The sequence below is a fragment of the Penicillium cosmopolitanum genome (genome assembly GCF_028827165.1).
Source record: "Penicillium cosmopolitanum strain IBT 29677 chromosome Unknown utg000006l:49.0-5199605.0:1.0-5204138.0, whole genome shotgun sequence".
Classification (NCBI taxonomy): Eukaryota; Fungi; Ascomycota; class Eurotiomycetes; order Eurotiales; family Aspergillaceae; genus Penicillium; species Penicillium cosmopolitanum.
In genome coordinates, this window is record NW_026622676.1 from 4,273,705 (window position 1) to 4,295,806 (window position 22,102).

General features: G+C 50.0%; 7 protein-coding genes across 7 annotated transcripts; 3 read left to right on the plus strand and 4 right to left on the minus strand.

The window, feature by feature from the left end:
• Positions 1–744: 744 nt before the first annotated feature.
• N7509_006129 (proline--tRNA ligase) lies at positions 745–3,478 on the minus strand (the record flags this gene model as incomplete). Its single annotated transcript, XM_056630766.1, has 16 exons — positions 745–755; positions 814–1,315; positions 1,395–1,556; positions 1,662–1,852; positions 1,910–1,926; positions 1,983–2,019; positions 2,076–2,105; positions 2,162–2,355; positions 2,410–2,451; positions 2,504–2,520; positions 2,581–2,655; positions 2,728–2,783; positions 2,835–2,863; positions 2,921–2,994; positions 3,046–3,076; positions 3,147–3,478. The coding sequence occupies 16 exons, from the start codon at positions 3,476–3,478 to the stop codon at positions 745–747; spliced, it is 1,800 nt and encodes a 599-aa protein (XP_056490068.1).
• Positions 3,479–3,716: 238 nt separating this feature from the next.
• On the plus strand, positions 3,717–5,707 carry N7509_006130 (chaperonin-containing T-complex alpha subunit TCP1; the record flags this gene model as incomplete). The annotated part of the gene is made up of 6 exons (XM_056630767.1): positions 3,717–3,759; positions 3,816–3,863; positions 3,920–4,005; positions 4,073–4,177; positions 4,234–5,268; positions 5,324–5,707. The coding sequence occupies 6 exons, from the start codon at positions 3,717–3,719 to the stop codon at positions 5,705–5,707; spliced, it is 1,701 nt and encodes a 566-aa protein (XP_056490069.1).
• A 182-nt stretch (positions 5,708–5,889) lies between these two features.
• On the minus strand, positions 5,890–6,965 carry N7509_006131 (uncharacterized protein; the record flags this gene model as incomplete). The annotated part of the gene is given in 3 exon segments (XM_056630768.1): positions 5,890–6,655; positions 6,666–6,863; positions 6,928–6,965. The coding sequence occupies 3 exon segments, from the start codon at positions 6,963–6,965 to the stop codon at positions 5,890–5,892; spliced, it is 1,002 nt and encodes a 333-aa protein (XP_056490070.1).
• A 571-nt stretch (positions 6,966–7,536) lies between these two features.
• N7509_006132 (WD40 repeat domain-containing protein) lies at positions 7,537–9,813 on the minus strand (the record flags this gene model as incomplete). The annotated part of the gene is made up of 3 exons (XM_056630769.1): positions 7,537–8,930; positions 8,989–9,102; positions 9,159–9,813. 3 exons carry the CDS (start codon positions 9,811–9,813, stop codon positions 7,537–7,539), a joined length of 2,163 nt encoding a protein of 720 aa, XP_056490071.1.
• Positions 9,814–10,652: 839 nt separating this feature from the next.
• N7509_006133 (putative rRNA biogenesis protein RRP5) lies at positions 10,653–16,161 on the plus strand (the record flags this gene model as incomplete). Its single annotated transcript, XM_056630770.1, has 3 exons — positions 10,653–11,105; positions 11,158–15,540; positions 15,613–16,161. 3 exons carry the CDS (start codon positions 10,653–10,655, stop codon positions 16,159–16,161), a joined length of 5,385 nt encoding a protein of 1,794 aa, XP_056490072.1.
• A 1,520-nt stretch (positions 16,162–17,681) lies between these two features.
• On the plus strand, positions 17,682–19,823 carry N7509_006134 (uncharacterized protein; the record flags this gene model as incomplete). The annotated part of the gene is made up of 7 exons (XM_056630771.1): positions 17,682–17,701; positions 17,756–17,803; positions 17,867–17,976; positions 18,029–18,350; positions 18,402–18,760; positions 18,809–18,898; positions 18,952–19,823. 7 exons carry the CDS (start codon positions 17,682–17,684, stop codon positions 19,821–19,823), a joined length of 1,821 nt encoding a protein of 606 aa, XP_056490073.1.
• A 138-nt stretch (positions 19,824–19,961) lies between these two features.
• N7509_006135 (flavin-containing monooxygenase) lies at positions 19,962–21,857 on the minus strand (the record flags this gene model as incomplete). Its single annotated transcript, XM_056630772.1, has 4 exons — positions 19,962–20,552; positions 20,604–21,169; positions 21,251–21,629; positions 21,690–21,857. The coding sequence occupies 4 exons, from the start codon at positions 21,855–21,857 to the stop codon at positions 19,962–19,964; spliced, it is 1,704 nt and encodes a 567-aa protein (XP_056490074.1).
• Positions 21,858–22,102: the final 245 nt, after the last annotated feature.

Sequence of the window (22,102 nt, forward strand, 5' to 3'; positions counted from 1 at the left end):
GTTTCCTACTACTAGTAGTCAAGTGGGCGAACTCCCCGGATTAGGCGACGTCACTCAGTGGCATTTGCCGAGAAATTCGGCACGAGACTTGCCGAAATGATGTGCGACTATTGAATCACCAAGAGGCTCCATATCTATTTAAATCACAATTCCATGGCTAGCTTCAGCCGCTAGTCAGGAGAAGATCGACAAGGCAATGTTGCTAATTAAGGAGCACGAACTTACTCGTATCCATATGCAGGGTCGTCTCCACCTGTTCACCCCTCAAGTTAGGAGCCGAGTCAACGACTCGATAATCAGGACGACAAGATTGCCGATTGGTCGGTCATTTTACAGCATATTCGACGAGTCCAACTGGCATTACATGCACATTGCGCAGGAAGAAAGGAGTGGGAATTACAATGAGCAAAGGTAGCTACGAAAGCATCATGCACTCCTTCATACGGAGTAGGACGTTGTCTTGGATAACATGGCTCATTCTTCTCATAGGCTCGTGTTGGCTAAATACCTTGCCCCTGCAAATTCCGACTCCACAACGAAACAACTCGCAAGGTGAATTTCAATAACGGGACCCCGTGTTACCCACGCCGAACATAGGAAACATCGTGCATTTGCATACTTTTTACGGTCCCACTTCACTCAAAATACTCCGAACCCTTGAAAGAAAAGCACTATGCAGTTTCGTCCTCTTTACGGAGCACATGCTAGTACCCGAATAGATGATGTAGATAGAATCGGCAATGATTAGTAAGAGCCTGGTTTTTGATGTCAGTGGTTGATCTTCTGTAGATAAGAGGGGGATATGGGACATACGGCCGAACATGCACCACTTCTGAGCGGAGCGGGTACACTTGGGGTTGATACACTTGGTCTCGGCGGTGATTTCAGCGCCGCCAATGCCCTGGTCAAAGGGAATGCACAGACTCTTAGCACCCATGCTAGGAGCCTTGACATCTTCGGGACCAGAGAGGGAGATCTCCTCCTGCTTCTTGGCAGTCTCCTTCTTGATCTGATCCTCACAATCCTCGGCCAGACAGAAAGGCACAACGACCAGGTTCTTGTCGTTGAGAGCAGGGACGATCTCCTCGAACTTCTCGATGACCTTGCGGTGGGTGGTGAATTGCTCGTTCGCACGGTTGTACATATCCTGGTGGATAGTCTCTAGAAGCGCAGGAACGGCAGTACCCAGCTCGGGGATGGGGATAGAGCCCTTGCCCTCCTTGCCAGGAATATCACGACGAGCGGTACTAACAAAGTGGCCGGCTGACTCTCCAGGGCCGAACTCCAGGCGCAAAGGAACACCCTTCAGCTCCCACTGTTTCCAAAAAAAGGAAAGTCAGCAAACAAAATCGTAACGCTTGAAGATGTCAATGTGCATATTTGAGATAACATACGTCAGCAAACTTGAAGCCAGGAGAGTAACCATCACGTTGATCGTTCTCAACACGGACGCCTGCAGCCTGGAGGATGGCAGCAAGACCCTCGATCTCGGCGTTCAGCTTCTCCCGCTCCTCAGCGGTGGTCTTCGCGGTGAGACCAACGGGAACAATAACGACCTGGTTCGTTGTTAGTCTGGTCATTCTAAAGGTCGTCGCCTCAAGGATCTCTCCAGGGTGTCACGCTGACGACGGTTTGAATTGGCAATTCCTGTTTTAACTTACCTGAGTCTCTGCCACGCGGGGTGGGAGGACCAGTCCCTTGTTGTCGGAGTGGATCATGACCATGACACCAATGGTACGGGTCGACAGACCCCAAGAGTTCTGCCAGACGTATAGAGGAGGCTTCTTCTCTTCGCCCGGCTTGTTGGAGGGGTCCTCAACCTTAATGTCGAACATCTTCGAGAAGTTTTGGCCTATAGAATCATTTGGTTAATTTTGACCTCCAGATTCCCAGAACAATTAACGCTTACCCAAGCCGTGAGATGTGCTAGAAGAAATATTGTGTTAATTGAGAACCGATTATCAAGAAACAGAAAAACTTACCCGCCCTGAATACCACGGCCAGTGGCGGGAATGTAACCTAAGTATTCGATTAGTTTATGCATGCTTAGTATCCCAAGTATACTTCAAATGTACCTTCGACAGTTGTGGTATAGAGACCACCAGCTAAAAGAAAAGTGTGTTAGCAAGATTTCCGGGTTTTTTAGATAGAATACGCCCACCGAATCTCTCCTTGTCAGTCTTCTGTCCCTTAACAACGGGAACAGCCAGCAGGTGCTCGTAGATATCGGAGTACCAGTCAAGAATTTGAAGCACCTCAGCGCGAGCTGCGTCTTCGCCAAGGTGGGCAGTGTGGCCCTCTTGCCACAAGAACTCTCGAGTGCGGAGGAAAGGGGTAGGGTTCTTGAACTCCCATCTGCAACAAGTTAGAAACAACAAGACAAAATTCAACGAACGATTTAGTACTTACCGAACCACGGAGTTCCATTGGTTAAGACGGAGGGGAAGGTTTCTGGACAGATTAGATTTTATTGCGTCGATGACCAGTGGGAAAGTATTCTTACCGGTGGGAACGAATCCACTAACCAAAAGATTAGTATCTGAGTCTTCAATAGTGCTGATAGATGATATATGAACGTACCTTGGAATAGTATGGGTACATAACAGTCTCGGAGGTGGGACGGATAGCAATCTTCTTTTCGAGGGAGAGTTTCCGCTAGGAAGAAAGTCAGAAGCCTGTAACAAAAACCGTATATTTTGGAGATAGGAATCCATACGCGTGGGTCACCCAGGCGACCTCAGCAGCGAAACCCTCAATGTGGTCCTTCTCACGCTGCAACACATCTAGTGTAATTAGTAAAGCTGCCACAGATCAAGAGTGAAAGAGATACCTACCCTCGGAAACGAAGAGGGGGAAACTCGCGCTAATCTATAGTTAGTATATCCGTTTCTGATGATGCGAAGGGTTTCAAAGGACGAACTTCTTGACTCCAATGGACTTGATCTTCACGTTGAACCAGTTTTGAATCTCCTCCCAAACAAAGTAAGATGCGGGCTAAAATATGTGAGCAAGTATCATAGTATATAATAGAACGGCACGCGATACCTTCAGAATGAAGCAGCCCGACACATCATAGCTAAAAGGCAAAGCCCAGGTTAGTCACGGCGCCAAATAACGATAACAATTTATGGAGAGATTTGACTCACTAGTCCAGCATATCACCCTTGGTGAGTACCTGGTGATACCACTCTGGGAAATCCGACTCCTTCTCCACGTCGATACCGATGAGTTCCTTGCCGCTATCCTTCTTCTTCGCAGCCTTCTTGGGCTCTTGTTTGCCCTCCTTGGGCTGCTTGGGCTGCTTAGGCTTGTTGGCCTTATCGGCTTTGTCGGCAGCAAGCTTAGCTAGCTTGGCCGCTTTCTTAGCCGCATTCTTCGACTCGCCCTGGGGGGCATCGGCGGGGTTGGTGCGGTCAGGCAGGGTCTGGGGTTCAGCAGCGCTGGTGGCAGCGGGGTCGGTGGGGGTCTGGCTAGCCATGTTGAATGAAAACGAGCGCCTGGCTAGGAGAAGAAGAGATGCGAGCCACTCTCGAGACTAGAATGGGAGTTCGTAATTCGGAGGGATATGACTCTTTCAAAAAGTGGGATGTTATCTGCGCCGACCCCACACCGCCGGGCAGAACTTTTAGCGGTAACAAACCAAAACCCCCCCCGTCCCAAGCCCAGCAGAGCTCTGCCATCCCACTTAAAAGCCCTCGTCTTTTATTACATTCGCCATGGCAGGCATCTTCGAGGCTCCGCGGAACGCGGACACTCTCTGTGAGCCCAAAACCCCCTCTTCCTCGAAGCAGCGAACTAACCTATCTCGCACACAGTCTTGGGCGGACAGAAAATCACCGGTGCCGATGTCCGTGAGCAGAATGGTATGTTGGATAGAACAACCAGTCTATATCAATTGTTCTAACTAACCCTTTTCCAGTGCTCGCGACCCAGGCTATCTCAAATGTCATCAAGAGCTCTTTCGGTCCCTCCGGCTTGGACAAGATGATGGTGGACGACATAGGGGTATGGAACACGGAAGAACCCCGCAGAGCTTTGGAAAGACAGCTTCTAACAACGTTTGCCATCATAGGATGTGACCGTTACAAACGATGGTGCTACAATTCTGTCGCTACTTGATATTGAGCACCCTGCGGGCAAGATCCTGGTGGACCTGGCCCAGCAACAGGATAAGGAGGTACGGATCCCACACATATCCTGAACGATCGAACCTTTCCAACTGACTACCGCCAGGTCGGTGATGGCACAACCTCGGTTGTCCTGATTGCCTCAGAGCTCCTGCGCCGAGGGAACGAATTGATGAAGAACCGGATACACCCCACCACCATCATCAACGGATACCGTCTCGCGCTTCGGGAAGCCGTGAAGTATATGAACGAGAATGTGACAACGAAAGTGGACAACCTAGGCAGGGACAGCCTGGTCAACATTGCGAAGACCTCTATGTCTAGCAAGATCATTGGAGGCGACTCGGAGTTTTTCTCCAACCTGTGCGTGGACGCCATGCTTCAGGTTAAGTCGACAAACCAAAGAGGAGAGACCAAGTACCCAGTCAAGGCTGTGAACCTGCTCAAGGCTCACGGAAAGAGTGGTACTGAGTCCGTTCTTGTCCACGGTTACGCCCTGAACTGCACTGTTGCTTCCCAGGCCATGACGACCCGTGTCACCGATGCCAAGATCGCCTGTCTGGATATGAACTTGCAGAAGGAGCGCATGAAGTTGGGCGTGCAAATCACAGTCGAGGACCCCGATCAACTGGAGAAGATCCGTGAGCGTGAAGCCGGTATTGTTCTGGAGCGTGTTGAGATGATCTTGAAGTCCGGTGCCAACGTTATCCTGACTACCAAGGGTATCGACGATATGGTCCTGAAGAGTTTTGTTGAAAAGGGAGCCATGGCCGTTCGCCGTTGCAAGAAGGAGGATCTTCGCCGCATTGCCAAGGCCTCCGGCGCCACTCTCATCAGCACCCTGTCCGACTTGAACGGAGATGAGAAGTTCGAGTCGTCATACCTCGGCCACGCTGAGGAGGTTGTCCAGGAGCGTATTTCGGACGACGAGTGCATTCTGGTCAAGGGCACTAAGGTTCACACATCCGCCTCTATCATCCTCCGTGGCGCCAACGAGTTCAGCTTGGACGAGATGGAACGTTCCGTCCACGACACCCTGTGTGCCATCAAGCGCACTCTGGAGAGTGGCAGCATCGTCCCCGGCGGTGGTGCCGTTGAGACCGCCCTTCACATCTACCTCGAGGAGTTCGCCGTCACAGTGGTATGTAATTATGTTCACACTATTTATTGAATACGTCGCTAACGCAGTTTTCTAGGGCTCTCGGGAGCAACTCGCCATCGGTGAATTCGCCCAGTCGCTGCTCGTCATTCCCAAGACCCTTGCCGTCAATGCGGCGAAGGACTCATCCGAGCTTGTCGCTCAACTCCGTGTTCGCCACGCCCTGTCACAGCGTGTGCAGGATGGTGATGCCAACGAGGAGGAGAAGGCTATCGCCAAGAAGAAGACCTACCGCAACTACGGTCTGGATCTTGCGAAGGGACGCGTTCACGACACTCTCAAGGCGGGTGTTCTAGAGCCCAGCATGAGCAAGATCAAGCAGCTCAAGAGTGCTGTCGAGGCCTGCATTGCCATCATGCGTATTGATACTATCATCAAGCTTGACCCCGAGCAGCCTCAGGATGACGGCCACGGTCACTAAGGTCTTGATGTTTTGACTACGGGGATTAAAAAAGGCAGTAATATTTGATGTTACATAGAAATGAAAAAGCAGTGGATATTATGACCTTCTGCTGCGGCTGCATATGAACCAGATTTTATCAAATGGATATCCTATAGTAAAAAATGTACGAACATGAATTCCCCCTCTAGTAGAGTAGAAAATTACTGGCGCCTTTCAGCCACCATTCGCCGGTATTCCTCCACAATATTCCTCCGCTCGGAAGCCAACTCTTCTCGTCGTCGTAAACTGCCAACAGCATTGGGCACGTTGGCAACGTCGACCTTTGCACCACCGCGTACCTTGAAGATCTCTCGGGGTGCCTTCAGTTCTGGCGGTGCCTGTGCAACCTCAAACGGATTGGCTTTTCTCTCCTTGTCGCGCTTCTTCAGCTTCGCCCATGGGTCGGGGTCATCATCGCCGACGTCCCCATTCTTCTTCTTTGGCACAGTTCCCTTCTTCCTGGCTTTACCACCCCGTCTCTCCAAGTCCCATTTCTTCATGAGTTCAATCTGCTCTTCCATCTCCTCCTCGCGTTCCTCCTTCTCTTCTTGTTCCTTCTCCCGAATCTTGGCCTCATCCTCACGCCAACCAGCCTGCAATTTTCGTAGATGCTTTTCGTGCTTCGTCATCTTGTGATCGCGGTCCTTGCGCTGACCAGCCTGTGTTTTGGTAATAGCAGCAAGAGGAAGTGCACGGTCAACGCGCGCCGAAAAATCCGACAGCTTTTCGCCAGGCAGAATCTTCGGGATCGCTAGATTGGCGTCCTTGCCAGCGGCTTCTTTCTGTTCAGACAGCGTTTTGGCGGGCTTTTTGCTCGAGGATCCCTTGTTGTCCGCATCTTCGCGCTTCCGCTTCTTATTATCCGCTTTGGTTTTTTTTTTCTCCCGACTCGAATCCCGAGGGTGCACGTCGGCCTGTGGTCTTGAACTGCATCAACTGACGAAAAGCTCGGGGAGTGTCATCCTCCTTGGCGCGCTTGCTGCGGGTATGTTCCAATGAGACAGCATCCTTCTTGCTGCCACCTTGTTGCTGCTTTTGTCCCTTTTGTCCTGGCTTTTGGTTGTTCTGGGCCTTGGACTCCGGATTGCGCACGGGGAGTGCCTTCGCGATTACCGAAGGCGGGAGATCGAATTGTCTGGGCGGGTTTGAAAGTTAGATCATCGGGTACTTGGTCAGGCATTTATGAAAGGAGATCTTACGAGGCATCTTGCTCACGTCTCTTGTGCTTGTGAGGCATGGTGAGTGCTGAGGAGTGTGGAGGTTTGGAGTTGCCTATGTCGAGCGGAACTTTTTTTTCCATAGGAAACTTATCGGCCAATCGTCTTATCGCAGCACCGTCCCACCGCCGCCGCCTCCCACTCCAAGGTAGGCTGGGGCATCAGAGGATCGCCCACCTTAGGGCAGGCATAGTGCTAGGAGAAATAGAAAGCCTCTATGCCTTCTTAATCTCATGGATAGCTCAAGATATTATATTTCCAGTAACTAGGTATACTTCAGCACGATTCACTATTTCTTTACCCGCTGCTAGCTTGCATTCCGAATCAGAAACCAGTTTCCAAAGACTAGTTACTACCTAGGTAACAAAAGCTACTCCTTGGACACATATAGTAGATGAAGGTAAATGATAAATTGCAACCCCCGAGAGATGCAGTATAAAGTGAACGGGTATGCTACGCTAATAGAAACAATGCCTCCTCTAAAACGCCATAAAATGCCCTCATAAATGAAAACGCCAGACAAACACCTCGCGTATGCAAAACAGGATAATGATAAAAGGAGCGGGAGGGAGAAAAAGGACTTCGCGGGAATCATTCGTCTTCGTCATCATAGGAGTCTTTCGTAGCAGCCCAGCCGCATTCCCAGCGCCGGCCCTCAGTCTCACCGCTAGCTCGAAGCTCGCGAGCCTCGGGTCCTTCGCGCCAGCATCGGGCGCTGTAATCATCGCTCACGGAAATAAGCTCGCCGTCGTTTGTCCACGACACTGCTGTCACCTCCCTGTTGTGCCCTTCAGCAAGGGGAGTGCCGGACTGGTAGATAGGGATGGTGTCTTCCAGACGTCCAGCCAAGCCAACTCCGGAGTTCGTACGGCGGAGACCTGATCGGGTCGTGAACAACGACGTACGGGTGGGGAGTCCGTCATCTGGGGTTTTGACAGTAGGTTGCAGAAATCGTTCATCTGTTGGAAACAATATAGGGCAATGGTCACTGCTGCCAGTCGCCAGCATTTCTGGGCGGTCTCCAGATGCCTTTCGAAGCGCGAGTTTAACATAAAATGAAGAAACTTGGAGGCGAGGGTGACGGAGCCCGTACAGCGGCCCCAGGCCTTCCTTGTCGGGTCCTCCAGATCTTCGTGGGCGGTTATTGTTCAAAGAAAGCTCGGGAGCATGCCCAAGCATCAGATGGGATGTCGAGTATGCATAGACCGTACCGTCCCGACAAAGGGTGTAAAGCCGCGAACCTTCACCACTGAAGGCCATGGATGTGAGGCCAAATCTGCGGTACTTCATATGGCTATCAGGCTCTCGTGTGGTAGATAATGGAAGGACAGGTCGGCCACGGCGGTTGTGGTGTGCGGTTCGCAGATCCCATAGCCGAACGCTGGCACTAGCCTCGGATGCAGTGACAAACAGGTTTTCCTGGCCAGGAGGAAGGAATGCCAGGGAAGTGACCGTAATGTCTGAGCGGCCAAAGGGAGGAGCGTCATTCTTATCCATGCTCGGTTTTTGTGGGGTGCTATACGCGTGAGCCCCGTGGATCGTGTTCAGAACGTGGGGGTAAGTCATCTTGCGCGGCGTTGTGGTGGAGTTTTCGGTCTCGGTTTCTAGCGAGCACCTTACTTGCAGAGAAGGACGTTCGAAGCCTTTGCATCGGAGGTCCCAAATGTTGACATTTCCATCCCGACTGCAAGTTGCAAGGACTTTGTTGTTGGAAGCCGGTTGAAATTGGATCCGCTTCACAGATGACACATGGTTCGATAAACAGTGGACAGGTCGTTGTGTAGTCATGTCAATGACCAATGAAGTCTGGTCTCCAGAGGCCGTGGCAAGCAATAGATCGTCCGAAGAAAATTCGAGATCCATTATGGAGTTCATGTGCGGACGAAAACCAAGATATGCGCTGGAGAACCCTCGCTCATCGTCCTTGGAAGAATCCAACAGTCGAATACCGCCTTCTTCATCGCCGACTGCTACTAAAGAATTGGCTATAGTGGAGTGTTAGAAATCCCAATTGGCCAGAAACATCATAAAAAAGTCACATACTATTGCAAGAGGCACTGCAGAATGGAAGAGCCATCGAGCCTTCGGAGGCTTGGCTGGCGCATGAGTGGCGGTCCTCGGGTCGCGAGTGGAAATCAGATGTGACATCTTGCCAGCCTGGAGAAGATTGTTAGACGAAAAATCCAATATTATGCCTAGCACAAGAAACTAACCAGCCCCAGCAGTGGAACAAAGAGTGGTGCGGTTCGCCCGAGAACCCTGAACGGTGCGCATAAACAACGAACCGGACGTCTGCAAAGCCCGAGATCTACTGATTGGAGATACTGGCCGCCGTTTGGAAGGAATTGCGGGCGTTCTATCAACGTAGCGGCCTCTAACAGTTGCGGGATCGATATCTCGGATGGTAGTCCGCTGCTCCACTTCTTCGCCCATCGGAGATCGCACACGAACTTTTTTCAATGGTGAGGATTGAATCGGCGAGGCAGCCGAGGAAAATGAGTGCTTCCGTTTCCTACTCGGAGTGCGCAAAAAATCCTCTGGCAAGCCATCGTAGGCGTTCCTAGTACTTCCAGGTTTAGACGATCTCGTAAATGCGGGACCGAGTCGGTTGACAGCTGGCGAGTTGAGGGCTCTCAGGGCCTGGCGGTTCGTTCTGACGGGGCTACCATTGCTTCCACTATTCAACAAGGAGCGCGGGGTGAAGAACCGACGAAAGGACCGGGGTGTGACTGTGGGCGGTTTTCTCTGTCGTCGCCCACCACCGGCTTCGGATGCGATAGAAGGTGGGGAGGATGGGATTTCCTGGGAGGAGGGAGGGAAAATAGGCTCTGATCGGGGCGGTTCACGAAGACCAGCAACCAAATCCATGATGTGTACACGACAGAGGGAAGGAGAGGGAACCTCCGTGGTGGATTAGCATGGAGAAAAGATTTGTCCCAAGGGGGTAAGATGGGGAGCGGGTCGTGTTGCGCGCAACAGACGTGACTTGGACGCGCGAGCGCGGCGTGGGGCGTCGTTCGGGCATTTTGGTGTTCAGGCACCCCAGTCTTGGCCTGATCTAGAAATGGGCAGGTATTTCTGCCTAGTTTCTCTAGAGAAAAAAAAAAGAAGGGAAGAATGAGATTTATTTTTGTGAATTAGAAAGGAGAGGGTTTCTTTATAGATGAAGGGTTATGGTGGAGCGAACATACAAAGAAATAGTACCTAGATAAGCTATTAAAAATGGAAATAAATTCTCATGAGTAACCTTGCTAAATCAATAATACCCTTCCAAGGTTGGTATCACAATTTTAGAAATTCAATGTGTGAGCTCCAGGGCTCTCTTCCAACCTTGGTTGACAACCTTTCATGTTGGATCAGAGTCTATACTACTCCTGGTAGAGACCGATATATACATCACTCCATCGAAGAGATCCAAAACTACCCCAACCAGGTTGGAAATAATCCAGGTACTATTTAACCACACTAAATGTCTTCTAAGATCTCATTCAAGACCCAGATAAATGACTACTACCCAAGTAGTAAATTCTGGCTCCTGCGTATTCCTTGTAGTTCAATTGCAGGTAAACAATGATGACTAACCTCCAACAAAGGCGGTCAAGTCTAAATAGACCAGGCGGTGAATAATTCTGCCAGTATCGGACTGATTTTTTTTTGTTCGGGAATTCTAGATTTCAACCGTGCTCTCTACGGTTTTACTACCAACAATGGCGCCAATTAAGCGCAAGGGGAATGCCCCCGAAGAAACGGCTACCCGTCAGCCGCAAAAGCGCGCCAAGGTCGGAGCTGAAGATCGCAAGAATGAGCAGAAGCCCAAGGATACCACCGCGGCCCCGAAAGCTTCGGAGCTTTCTGTTCTCCGTGACGACGAGCCATCATTCCCTCGTGGTGGTGGCAGCGTTCTGACCCCGCTGGAGCGCAAGCAAATTCAGATTCAAGCCCACAAGGATGTTCTATTCGAACAGAAGGGCCCCAAAAAGCCAACTCGCGAATTCGATGATAACGACGACGACGAGGACGAGGATGTCGACATGGAAGACGCCGATGCTGCGCCAAGCAAGAAGTCCCGCAAGAAGAAGACCAAGGGAAAGAAGTCTGGAGATAAGGAAAAGAAATCGGAAGAGAAGGAAGGTGTTCGCATTGAGCCTCTCACCTATAAGGTATGGTAGATTGAAACATGCTCCACGAAGCACCTGGCTAAAACTTTTATAGCGCATTGTCCCCGGTTCCATGATTCTTGGTCAAGTCTCAAGCATCAACGCCCACGATATCGGCCTCTCCCTGCCCAACAACCTTGTCGGCTATGTGCCTCTCACCTCTGTGTCCAAGGGACTTGAAGATCGGATTGAGAAGATGCTGAACGAAGAGGATGATGATGATGATGATGACTCGGAGGAAATCTCCTTCGATCTCAAGGACCATTTCTATATCGGTCAATACCTGCGAGCATACGTCGTTTCCACTGGTGCCGAAGCCACCGAGGCTGGCAGTCGCAACAAGAAGCACATCGAATTGTCGATTGACCCAAGGCAGGCCAACTCCGGACTCTCCAAGTCCGATTTGGTGAAGGAGACCGCTGTTCAAGCCTCCGTTATCAGTGTCGAAGACCATGGTTTAGTGATGGATCTCGGCATTGAGGGCTCAGACGTACGTGGTTTCATGTCCTCCAAGGAGATTGACTCCCACGTTACATACTCCAACATCAAGGAGGGCTCAGTATTCCTGTGTCTTGTTACCGGCCAAAATGCCAGTGGTAATGTCATCAAGCTTTCAGCCAACCTTGAACACTCTCTTAAGAAGTCACACTTCCTCGCCGCCGCTCCTACTATCAACTCTTATCTCCCCGGTGTTGCTGCAGAGATTCTCTTGACCGAGGTTACTGCTAATGGCATGATCGGAAAGATCATGGGCATGCTTGACACCACCGTCGACCTAGTCCAATCTGGTGTGACTGATGGAAAACTCGACTTGGAGCGCAAATTCAAGATCGGCGCCAAGATCAAGGGTCGCATTGTCTCAACTTTCCCCTCCGCCGAACCTTTCAAGATTGGCTTCTCCTTGTTGGACCACGTTCTTAAACTCTCTACTGATACTCACGGACCTGGCTCTTCGCAAGATGCCCCTGCCATCTCTGCCATTATTCCAGAGACCACGGTAGTGAAGGTTGACCCTGGTATGGGTGTCTACGTGGAGATGGGCGAGACCAAGAAAATTGGTTTCGTGCATATCTCAAGGCTGTCAGATGGCAAGGTTGAGTCTATCTCAGATGATTCCGGCCCCTTCAAGGTTGGATCTACCCACGAAGCCCGTATTGTCGGATACAACAAGATCGATAATCTCTATCTCCTCTCCTACGAGCAATCTGTGATCGAGCAGCCGTTTATCCGCCTTGAGGATGTCACGGTCGGTGCTATCGTCAAGGGTAAGGTCGAGAAGCTCCTGATTGGAGCTACTGGTATGGATGGCTTGATTGTTAGCCTGGCAGATGGCATCACTGGTCTTGTCCCATCTATGCACTTTGCCGATTCCAAGCTCCAGTTCCCCGAGAAGAAGTTCCGCGAGGGACTGAAGATTTCTGCTCGGATCCTGTCCGTCAACCTGGAGAAGCGTCAGATCCGCTTGACCCTGAAGAAGAGCTTGCTGAACAGCGAGTCCGCAGTCTGGAAAGACTACAAGGGTATTGTGGGAGGTGCCCAGTCTCCTGGAACTATCGTCAGTCTGCAGAGCCACGGCGCTGTTGTTCAGTTCTACGGCGATGTTCGCGGCTTCCTTCCTGTGTCTGAGATGAGCGAGGCTTATATCAAGGACCCGGCCCAGCATTTCCGCCTCGGACAGGTCGTCAATGTCCACGCTTTGAGCGTCGACGCTTCTCAGGGCAGACTTGCTGTTTCTTGCAAGGATCCCTCGACATTCACTGAGAAGTATCGCAAGGCCTTCGAGGACATGCACCCTGGGCTGCTTGTCAGCGGAACTGTATTCGAGAAGTCTAACGATGACCTTCTTCTCAAGCTGGACGAGTCCGGCCTGGTGGCCCGTCTCGATGTCCAGCACATCATTGATGGATCCTCATCCAAGCAAAACTCCACTCTCAGCAAGATCCGTGTCGGCCAAAAGCTGAACGACCTCTTGGTTCTCGACATCCAACGTGCGCATCGTCTCATCCGAGTTTCCAGCCGCGCCATTTTGAAGAAGGCTGTGAAGCAGAAGTCTATTCCCACTAAGTTCGAGGATGTGCAAGAGGCCAGCGCTGTTACTGGCTTCATCCGTAACATCACCCCCGATGGTTTGTTCGTTGAGTTCCTCGGTGGCCTCACTGGTCTCCTTCCCAAGCGTCTTATCGAAGAGGCAAACCTGTCTCAGCCTCAGTTCGGCGTGTCCAAGGGACAGGTCATTTCGGTCACAGTCAACTCAGTTGATGTGGACTTGCAGCGCTTCATCCTGAGCCAGAAGGACTCCGAGACCACCGGTCCCAAGGAGAAGAAGGAGAAGACTCTTAAGCAGACCGATGATCCCGTTGCCAACGCCGTTGATGAGAATATCAAGACCATGTCTGACTTCACATTCGGCCGCATTGTCCAGTGCAAGGTTGTTTCTATCAAGTCCACCCAAGTCAATGTGCAGCTGGCGGATAACATCCAAGGACGAATTGACGTGTCTGAGATCTTCGATAAGTGGGAAGACCTCAAGGACCGAAAGCAGCCCCTGCGGTTCTTCAAGGCCAAGCAGGTCATCTCTGCTAGAATCCTCGGTATCCACGATGCCCGCAGCCACAAGTTCCTGCCCATTTCCCACCGCAGCGGCAAGTACCCCGTGTACGAGCTGTCTCTGAAGCCTAGCTTCCTCAAGGCTGCAAACCCCGCCCCGTTGAACATCGAGCAGGTCCAGATCGGATCGTCTTGGATGGGTTTCGTCAACAACATCGCCGACGACTGCATCTGGGTTAACCTGTCTCCCAGCGTGCGCGGTCGTCTGCGCTTCATGGATGCTTCGGATGATCTGTCTCTTCTTACCGACGTGGAAAAGAACTTCCCCATTGGATCTGCCTTGAAGGTCCAGGTCACTGCGGTCAATGCCGACAAGGGTCACCTGGATCTGTCTGCTAAGCAAGGCTTCGATAAGCTCTCGTTCGGCGATGTCGCTCCTGGCATGATCCTTCCCGGCCGTGTCACCAAGATCACCGAAAAGCAGATCATCATGCAGCTCGGCGAGGCCCTCGTCGCAGCAGTCAACCTTATCGACATGGCTGATGACTACTCAAAGGCCAACCCAACTCTGTATCGCAAGAACGAGGTTCTCCGTGCCTACGTTGTCGCTGTTGATAAGGCCAACAAGAAGATTCACCTGTCTCTCCGGCCCTCTAAGGTTCTGAGCTCCTCGCTGCCTGTGCAGGACCGTGAGATCACTTCCCTCAAGGATATCAAGCCCAACGATGTCGTCCGCGGTTTCGTCAAGCGCGTTGCCGACGCTGGCCTATTCGTGACTGTCGGCCACGATGTGACTGCATACGTCCGTGTTTCCGACCTGTCCGACTCATATCTCAAGGAGTGGAAGGATTCTTTCCAGCAGGACCAGCTCGTCAAGGGCCGAGTCACCATGGTTGATGCGGCTCAGAACAAGTTGCAGATCAGTCTGAAGGACTCCATCCTTGACCCCAACTACAAGGCCCCCGTCAAGCTGCAGGACCTTAAGGTTGGTGAGATTGTGACTGGTAAGATCCGCAAGGTTGAGGAGTTCGGTGCCTTCATTGTCATTGACAAGTCGGCCAACGTCAGTGGTCTTTGCCACCGCAGCGAGATGGCCGATAAGCGCATCGAGGATGCTCGCAAACTTTACGATGAAGGCGATGCTGTCAAGGCCAAGATCATCAAGATCGATCAAGCCTCAAAGAAGATCTCCTTCTCTCTCAAGGCTTCTCACTTCCAGGATGAGCAAGATGAGAGCGAGGATGAGGAGCTCAGTGAGGGTATTGGTGGCGTTGAGCTGGAGGGCGACAGTGACGATGATGATGTCTCTATGGGAGGCGTCGATGTTGAGGAAGGTAGCGACGAGGAGGAAGAGGAAGAAGAAGAGGACAGTGATGACGAGGATGAGTCCACCAAGCCTTCCAAGGTTGGCGGTCTTGGTACCGGTGGCTTCGACTGGAGTGGCAATGTCCAGGCCAAGGATGCGGCCGCCGAGGTGGACAGCGATGATGAGGACTCCAAGAAGAAAAAGAAGAAGAGCCGCAAGCCCGAGATCCAGGTTGACCGCACTGGCGAGCTTGATGCTAACGGACCTCAAACCGTTGCCGACTACGAGCGTCTTCTTATGGGTGAGCCCGACTCATCGCTGCTGTGGCTGCAATACATGGCGTTCCAGCTGGAGCTGGGCGAAGTTGATAAGGCCCGCACTGTCGCTGAGCGCGCTCTGCGCACCATTTCCATGAACCAGGACTCTGAGAAGCTGAACATTTGGATCGCCTTGCTGAACTTGGAGAACACCTACGGCAACGACGATACCCTTGAGGAAGTGTTCAACCGTGCGTGCCAGTACCAGGAACCGCAAGTCATTTATGACAAGATGGCAAGCATTTATATCAGTTCCGGCAAGAACGAGGTATGTTATATTCCAACCTTATCTTCTATTTTCTCCGTGGAAGGTTTTTTTTCCCTAACTATTTGACTACAGAAAGCGGATGACCTTTTCCGAACTGCTATGAAGAAGAAGATCTCGAACCAATCCCCATCCTTCTTCTTGAACTACGCCAGCTTCCTGTTTGACACTCTGGCCAACGCCGACCGCGGTCGCGGACTTCTTTCCCGTGCGCTGCAGTCTCTCCCGACGCACACCCACATTGAGACGACCTCCAAGTTCGGACAACTGGAATTCCGCTCCGCCAATGGTGACATTGAGCGGGGTCGCACAGTCTTTGAGGGCCTTCTCTCTTCATTCCCCAAGCGCATGGACCTGTGGAACGTCCTACTGGATTTGGAGATCAAGAACGGCGATGCGGAGCAGGTGCGCCGTCTGTTCGAGCGCGTGCTCGGCCTTTCGCACAAGAAGGGCTCTGTCAGCGTGGATGCTAGCAAGAAGTTGAAGCCCAAGCAGGCCAAGTTCCTGTTCAAGAAGTGGCTCGCATTTGAGGAGAAGCTTGTGGCGGAGGGCGGGGACGAGAAGATGGTGGAGGAGACCAAGGCGCGGGCAGCGGCCTACGTCAAGTCTCTGCAGGAGGAGTAGATTGTTCAAGTTTCATGTTACTATTTTATTTTTCTCTTGATCATGTGTTAACCAACGGAAGAAGGAAGAACAAAAGCAACGGGTCCATGATGATAGTGATCGATCCGTGGGTGTTTGGGACCATTGCATTCGTTGTATATAAGCGCTATCGAATTGATCTGCGGATATTTCCTATTTTACTAGTACTCACCAAAATTTCACAAATTAAATTAAATAACCTTGGAATACTAGTACGACCCTAGTCGGCTCTGCCTACCTACGTAACGGATTTCCTATGCAAAGTCTTTGCTTTCCCTTTCTGTTTTGGTGTTCAGTGAGCGCTGCTTTTGCCCACTGAGTAGATCTGAGCACGTCTCTGAGCACGCTGAGCGGATCAGTGATCATCACGTGACTGTTCTGGTTTGCTCTCTGATCACTCTGGTTTGCTCTCTGAGTATTACTTATATGAGAGCCAGCGGTCTGACTCAAGCACCCCAATAAAACACAGCACGCTACATACCCTCACAAAAGTTTCTCTCTATTTTTAGAACGCTTAAATACTCTATCAAAACAAGTTACGCATTACAAACATCTGCAAAATTACGTGGTAATACTACCTTCTAGGAGTAAGAACACTGAGCAGCTTACCTCATTATCCTATAAAATACTGGCTGAAGTCTGTGAGCTCCTAGGAATAATAAGTCTAGTCTGTCTTAGTATACTATTTCTTACAGAGATCAAAGGCCAGAGATTTAGCGAGCCAAGTGCTGGTTCTCGATTTTGACGCATTGGGCAGGCCAGGTAGGGACTGACTCGATATAATGTGGGGAGCGCTCCGGCGTACCTGATTGGATCGGGTACATTTCCTTTTTAGTACTTACATGGTCGGCTGGGTTACTCCCTCGGTACGAAGCTACAGAGATGTATGTATTCAACACGCCATGTCCACGACAAGACTCCATTTCTACAGAGAAAATGTGTGAATCAAGAACCTATTCGAACTTGACACCGATTTTTCTAGACCATCGGGTGATCGGAAACTTCAGTTTGATGCGCAGAAAATATGAAACTAGTTTAAATGACGACAGTTAACATGTTATCTTTAGCTTTAAGATGAAAGACTTCTATCGATAACGAAAAAGCATAAAATTGTCACTGAAAGTCAAACAAGTGATATACAAGGTCATATAAACTTGCAATTACCCGGTAAAATACCAGGTGACTGTGGGTGTACTGTAAAATGCCAACCCATGCGCCAGTGGTGGCCGAAGGCGAGCGTTGGCTTTTGTATAGGTCCTTGAGACGAGCCTCATGAGACATTATCCAATGAAAATATTCCCTGTATCTCTAAAAAAAAGCATCTACGGGCCTATATGAATGCTGTTGACTGAGAACATTACTCGACGTGAAGGATCACGTGATGAAGGGAGAAGTGTAACGCCACCCTTAAGTGTTTTGCACTGCGATCTCACCGCGACTGCCTTTTCCTCAGACTATCCCGACAATAAGCCACAGTCCTTTCAACCATACTCCTACTGGGCATGCGATCTTATTCCGGCTGGTGTGTCGATTAACATTCCTTCTCCTACCACAAATTCTAACATCACTATCGTAGCTTGACTTGCAAGCGACGGAAGTTGAAATTCGACGAGTCTAAACCAGAGTGCGGAAACTGCTCAAAAGCCTCTCGTGATTGTACCTACGGGAGCCTATCTATTTTTCGTAGCCAAGAGGTTGGTCCCTCCGCTCAAAAGCGCAAGTACAGGAGCAGCAAGAGGCAAAGGCGGCATTCTGAACCCAGAGATAACACCACCTGGGTAGAAGTTCCAAGTGACCGTGCGTATCTTCTTCGAGTATCAATTTTCACTCACTCACTTATATCTTATAGTCACGTTTGTTCACGAAGATCTGACAAATACGGAATCGCCAAGACTTTTACCAAGTGAACAGGCGATCTCCAATGGAGAATCGAGTAGTTTACATAATAGCCCGGCGACTGCTGCTGGAACCGACGTGCTCAGAGACAATGCGACGCCCGCGAGACTACCTCATGCTTCATTCGAAATACATCCTGCCTATATCGCACTGAACGACTCAGCGGCGGAAGAAGGTTCCATCTTCTGCCCTCGCCCCCAGGGCGATATTCTTGGATCCGAGAAAGTTGTTGCATCTCATCTCTTGCGGCATTTCAAAACAGGACCTGGCCAATGGTATTTATGGACAAACCTCACCTTAGACGATATCTGCTAAACGACCTCAAGGATGGATCTTTTTGACACCACGGCATACTTCTCCTCAAAGGTACCCGTTTTCGCAACGTCAAAGCCACTTTTGAGGTCTGCCATTTGTGCCCTGTCTGCTAAGCACCTGCGGCATCTTTCTCAACACGCAAACATTGACGATGATGAAAATTTTCGAACTCCCACAAGTCGTACATCTGCACATGTCTGGGGCAATGAAGAAACGTGGAAGTATTATTCAGCGATGTATTATGACCAAGCTCTCAATTCCCTGAAAAATATTGTGACCTTGGGATCATACTTGGATAATCCCACCGACAAGGAAGAGATGCTCGCAGCTGTCGCGATTCTTTGCACTTTTGAATTAATGGGCGCACCCGGTAGAGCATGGAGAACGCATTTAAGTGCATTGCCCCTGTTTGTTTCAGACAATCAGCACCCTGCCATTGTTATACCGCAGACAGCTGTCAAGGGACCGATCTTCTGGAGCCTTGCAAGGCAGGATCTGTTATGCGCATGTGGGTCTAAATTGTTTCAATTTAAACAAAGTCACTTGCTGATCAGTGTCTAGTCATAAGCGAATCTCAGACTCGCTTGAACCTAACAGATATGCATCTTTGGCAGAATGCGGGCCTTGCTACCGACTGCAATGGTGATATTTTACCTTATAGTCCATTGAATGTCCTAGAAAGTCAAAATCTATCGGGATTGGGATTTGAAGAGGATAAGAAAAGCAATGAACTTACATGGATCCTCGGCAAAATTACAAATCATCTGACTGCGGGGGATGCTTTATCTGCTGAGGACAATAAACTGCCACCAGACCAACGTCTAACTATTGGACTGACACAGCAACATTTATTGCAAAGATGGAATCTTCTAATGGCGGACCTTGAAAAGTGGCATGACTCGCTTCCCCCATCTTTCTTCCCGAGCGGTCGAACACAAAAGCTTGGCCCTATTATTCCTGGACTCGAGTTGACGCAGAGTTTCAATACCTTCGAGCAGATCTGGTTTGACTTGCCACTTGCTGCGGCGACGATACAGAGCTATCATCAAGCGAAAATATTGCTACTGGCGAATGAACCGCAAGAGTCAACAGCTCTTAGATCAACAGTGTCAGCACGACTGAGATCATATCGACATGCCTTGGAAAAGGTAATCCATCATGCACGCGAGATATGCGGCATAAGTCTGGCGAATTCAACGACAGATTCATTTCGGGTCAATTCTGTTCAAGCACTCTTTGTTGCCGGCCAGGTTTTCCAGGACGAAGGCGAACAGAATGCTATCATGGAATTACTATTTGAAATTGAACGAGATATTGGCTGGACAACTAAGTTTCATATTGCCAAGCTCAAAGATGAATGGGAAAAAGGGAAACAAGGCAATCACGTGGAGCGGGATGAGCATGGCTCCAGTCCTCACTGGTCGGTCTACTAGTTATTCCTTCTTTAGCCATATTGTACAGAATTTGGAGAAGGCACTTGTCATGATGATCTATTTTTGTCGCCGGAATGCGGCTCAAAGCTCTTTGCATGAAGGTGGCATCGTTTTCAGTCACCTCTCTAGTAATATATGCTAGAATAGGTGTTGTGACAACCCAGACACCTTGGATGGAAAATAAAGACCCCCAAGATACGATGCTGCGAATAAGGTCCCGATAGCCAGTATTCCCGCAGAAGCGAATGGGACGGGGATAAGAGCGCCCACTTTTATCTCCTTAGGAGGCCCCTTGGGAGCTTTCTTGTACACAAGATCTTTCCACGGTATAAAGATGCTGCGGAGATGAAACTTGAACTGCCAATCCGGAAACATGATAGTATTTCGCCCGGTGTTGGAGTCAATGAACCATGAGCTGCAGCCAGAAGCCCAGACCAGCCGTTTCGCCTTGTCATCGACCATGGCCACATCATTCCGCTCCGCAAATGGGGTAACAGCGACAGATTGGGGATCCTCGGATCCAAACAGCGATGGGAGCAAAGAACGATTTTTCCCCATCAAGATCGGTCGAATGACTCGAATAATGAAATTAATCTGACATTCCGTCGTGTAGATTACCGAGAGGTGTCCAGAAAGGGTGTTTGGACCCATCAGGACGAAAAAGTTTGGGAACCCCGATAGACAGGTACCGAAGTACGCCTCTGGTGAGCCATCTGCAAATTCTTGCCACTGCCCACTCATTAATATTGATTCCCAATCGGGGTTAAAATATGCACTTACGTGATCAGCGATTGTTTGTCCACTTTGCCCGCGAATTTCCATTGGGAAGAGCGGTTTCTGAGTCTCAAATCCATTTGCGAGAACAATTGCATCAGCATAGATCTCTCGGCCCGATTTGGTTGTGATTCCCCTCTCGGTTATATGGTCAATGGGATCGTTGTGGACAAGCTCAACATTTTCCTGGTGAAGGCAGGCGAGATAGTCCGTATCCATAACCCTGCGTTTACATCCGATGATACTCTTCGGCACCAAAAAGTCGCGGTATTTAGCGGGGCATTTTTCCCTGATATAATTCGCCGTTATGGATGTCCAATTGTTGCGTAAAGCTTCTCCCTGTTCCGTTCTAAAGCCCGAAAAGTCTTTCTCAGCCATTGCAAAGAGAAATGTTCTGTACAGAAGTTGAGCACCAGGAATCCAGCGCATTAAGAACTTGAATGCGTGGGAGTATTCAGGGTTGGGTCTTTCAGAAAGCCAATGAGCCTGACGGGAAAATTGAGTGATCTTCTTGACTTGGTTCGGCCCAGTATTCATTGCGGGTACAAATTGGGTAGCACTACAGCCATTTCCTAATGCTAGTTAGCCCCAAAAACCCTTTGCTGAAACCCTTTGCCCCCTTTGCCCATTAGAACCTTACAGGTTGAACATACCGATACACACGACCTCTTTGTCCTTGTAGTCAAAGCTGTGATCCCACCGTGCTGAATGAAAAAGACGACCCGTAAATTTCTCGGAGCCAGGAATATCACAAGTTTTGGGAACTGATAGAGCTCCGACGCCTGAAACAAGGAATCTGGCACGCTTTTGAAATTGTCGTCCTGTTCTCTCGTCCTCAATCACCACTCTCCAAGTCGCCGTTTCAGGCTCATATTCAGCCTGTTTAACAGCGGAATGGAAACGAACATGAGGACGAATGTCGTATTGCTTAGCGACAGAGTCAAAATATTGATGGATTTCTGGTTGCAATGCGAATTTTCGCGACCAGTAAGGATTGGGTGCAAATGAATATGAATAAAAGTGAGAGGGGACCTAAGAGAAATTGAGTCAATCAAGAGGATCAAAAATAGGATTCGGGGTCAAGTAGCTAACATCACACCCGCATCCGGGGTACGAGTTCAAAAACCATGTCCCACCAATATCGGTGGTCTTCTCTATGATTTCGAAGTTCCGTGTCCCAAAGTTGCGGACAAGTTGAACAGCCATACCTAGACCGGATGGGCCTGCTCCAATGATCAGCACATCAGTATCGATAGACATGTTGCTGGTGGCAATGATCGAAGAATTGAATGCATAAACTCGTAGGATGCTGAGGAAGAAGCGGCCTTTTATGATCCTGGGTTGGAATGTTATACCATAATAGGTGAATATTGATCAATCGAACTGCATCATAAGCTCTGCAACAGTCTTCCTGATTCGGAAAATAGGCCGAAGCAATTCATTCGATTCCAACTTATCCGGAATGGATGGTTGGCTGTATTGATACTAATTCCATCCTGAATTCC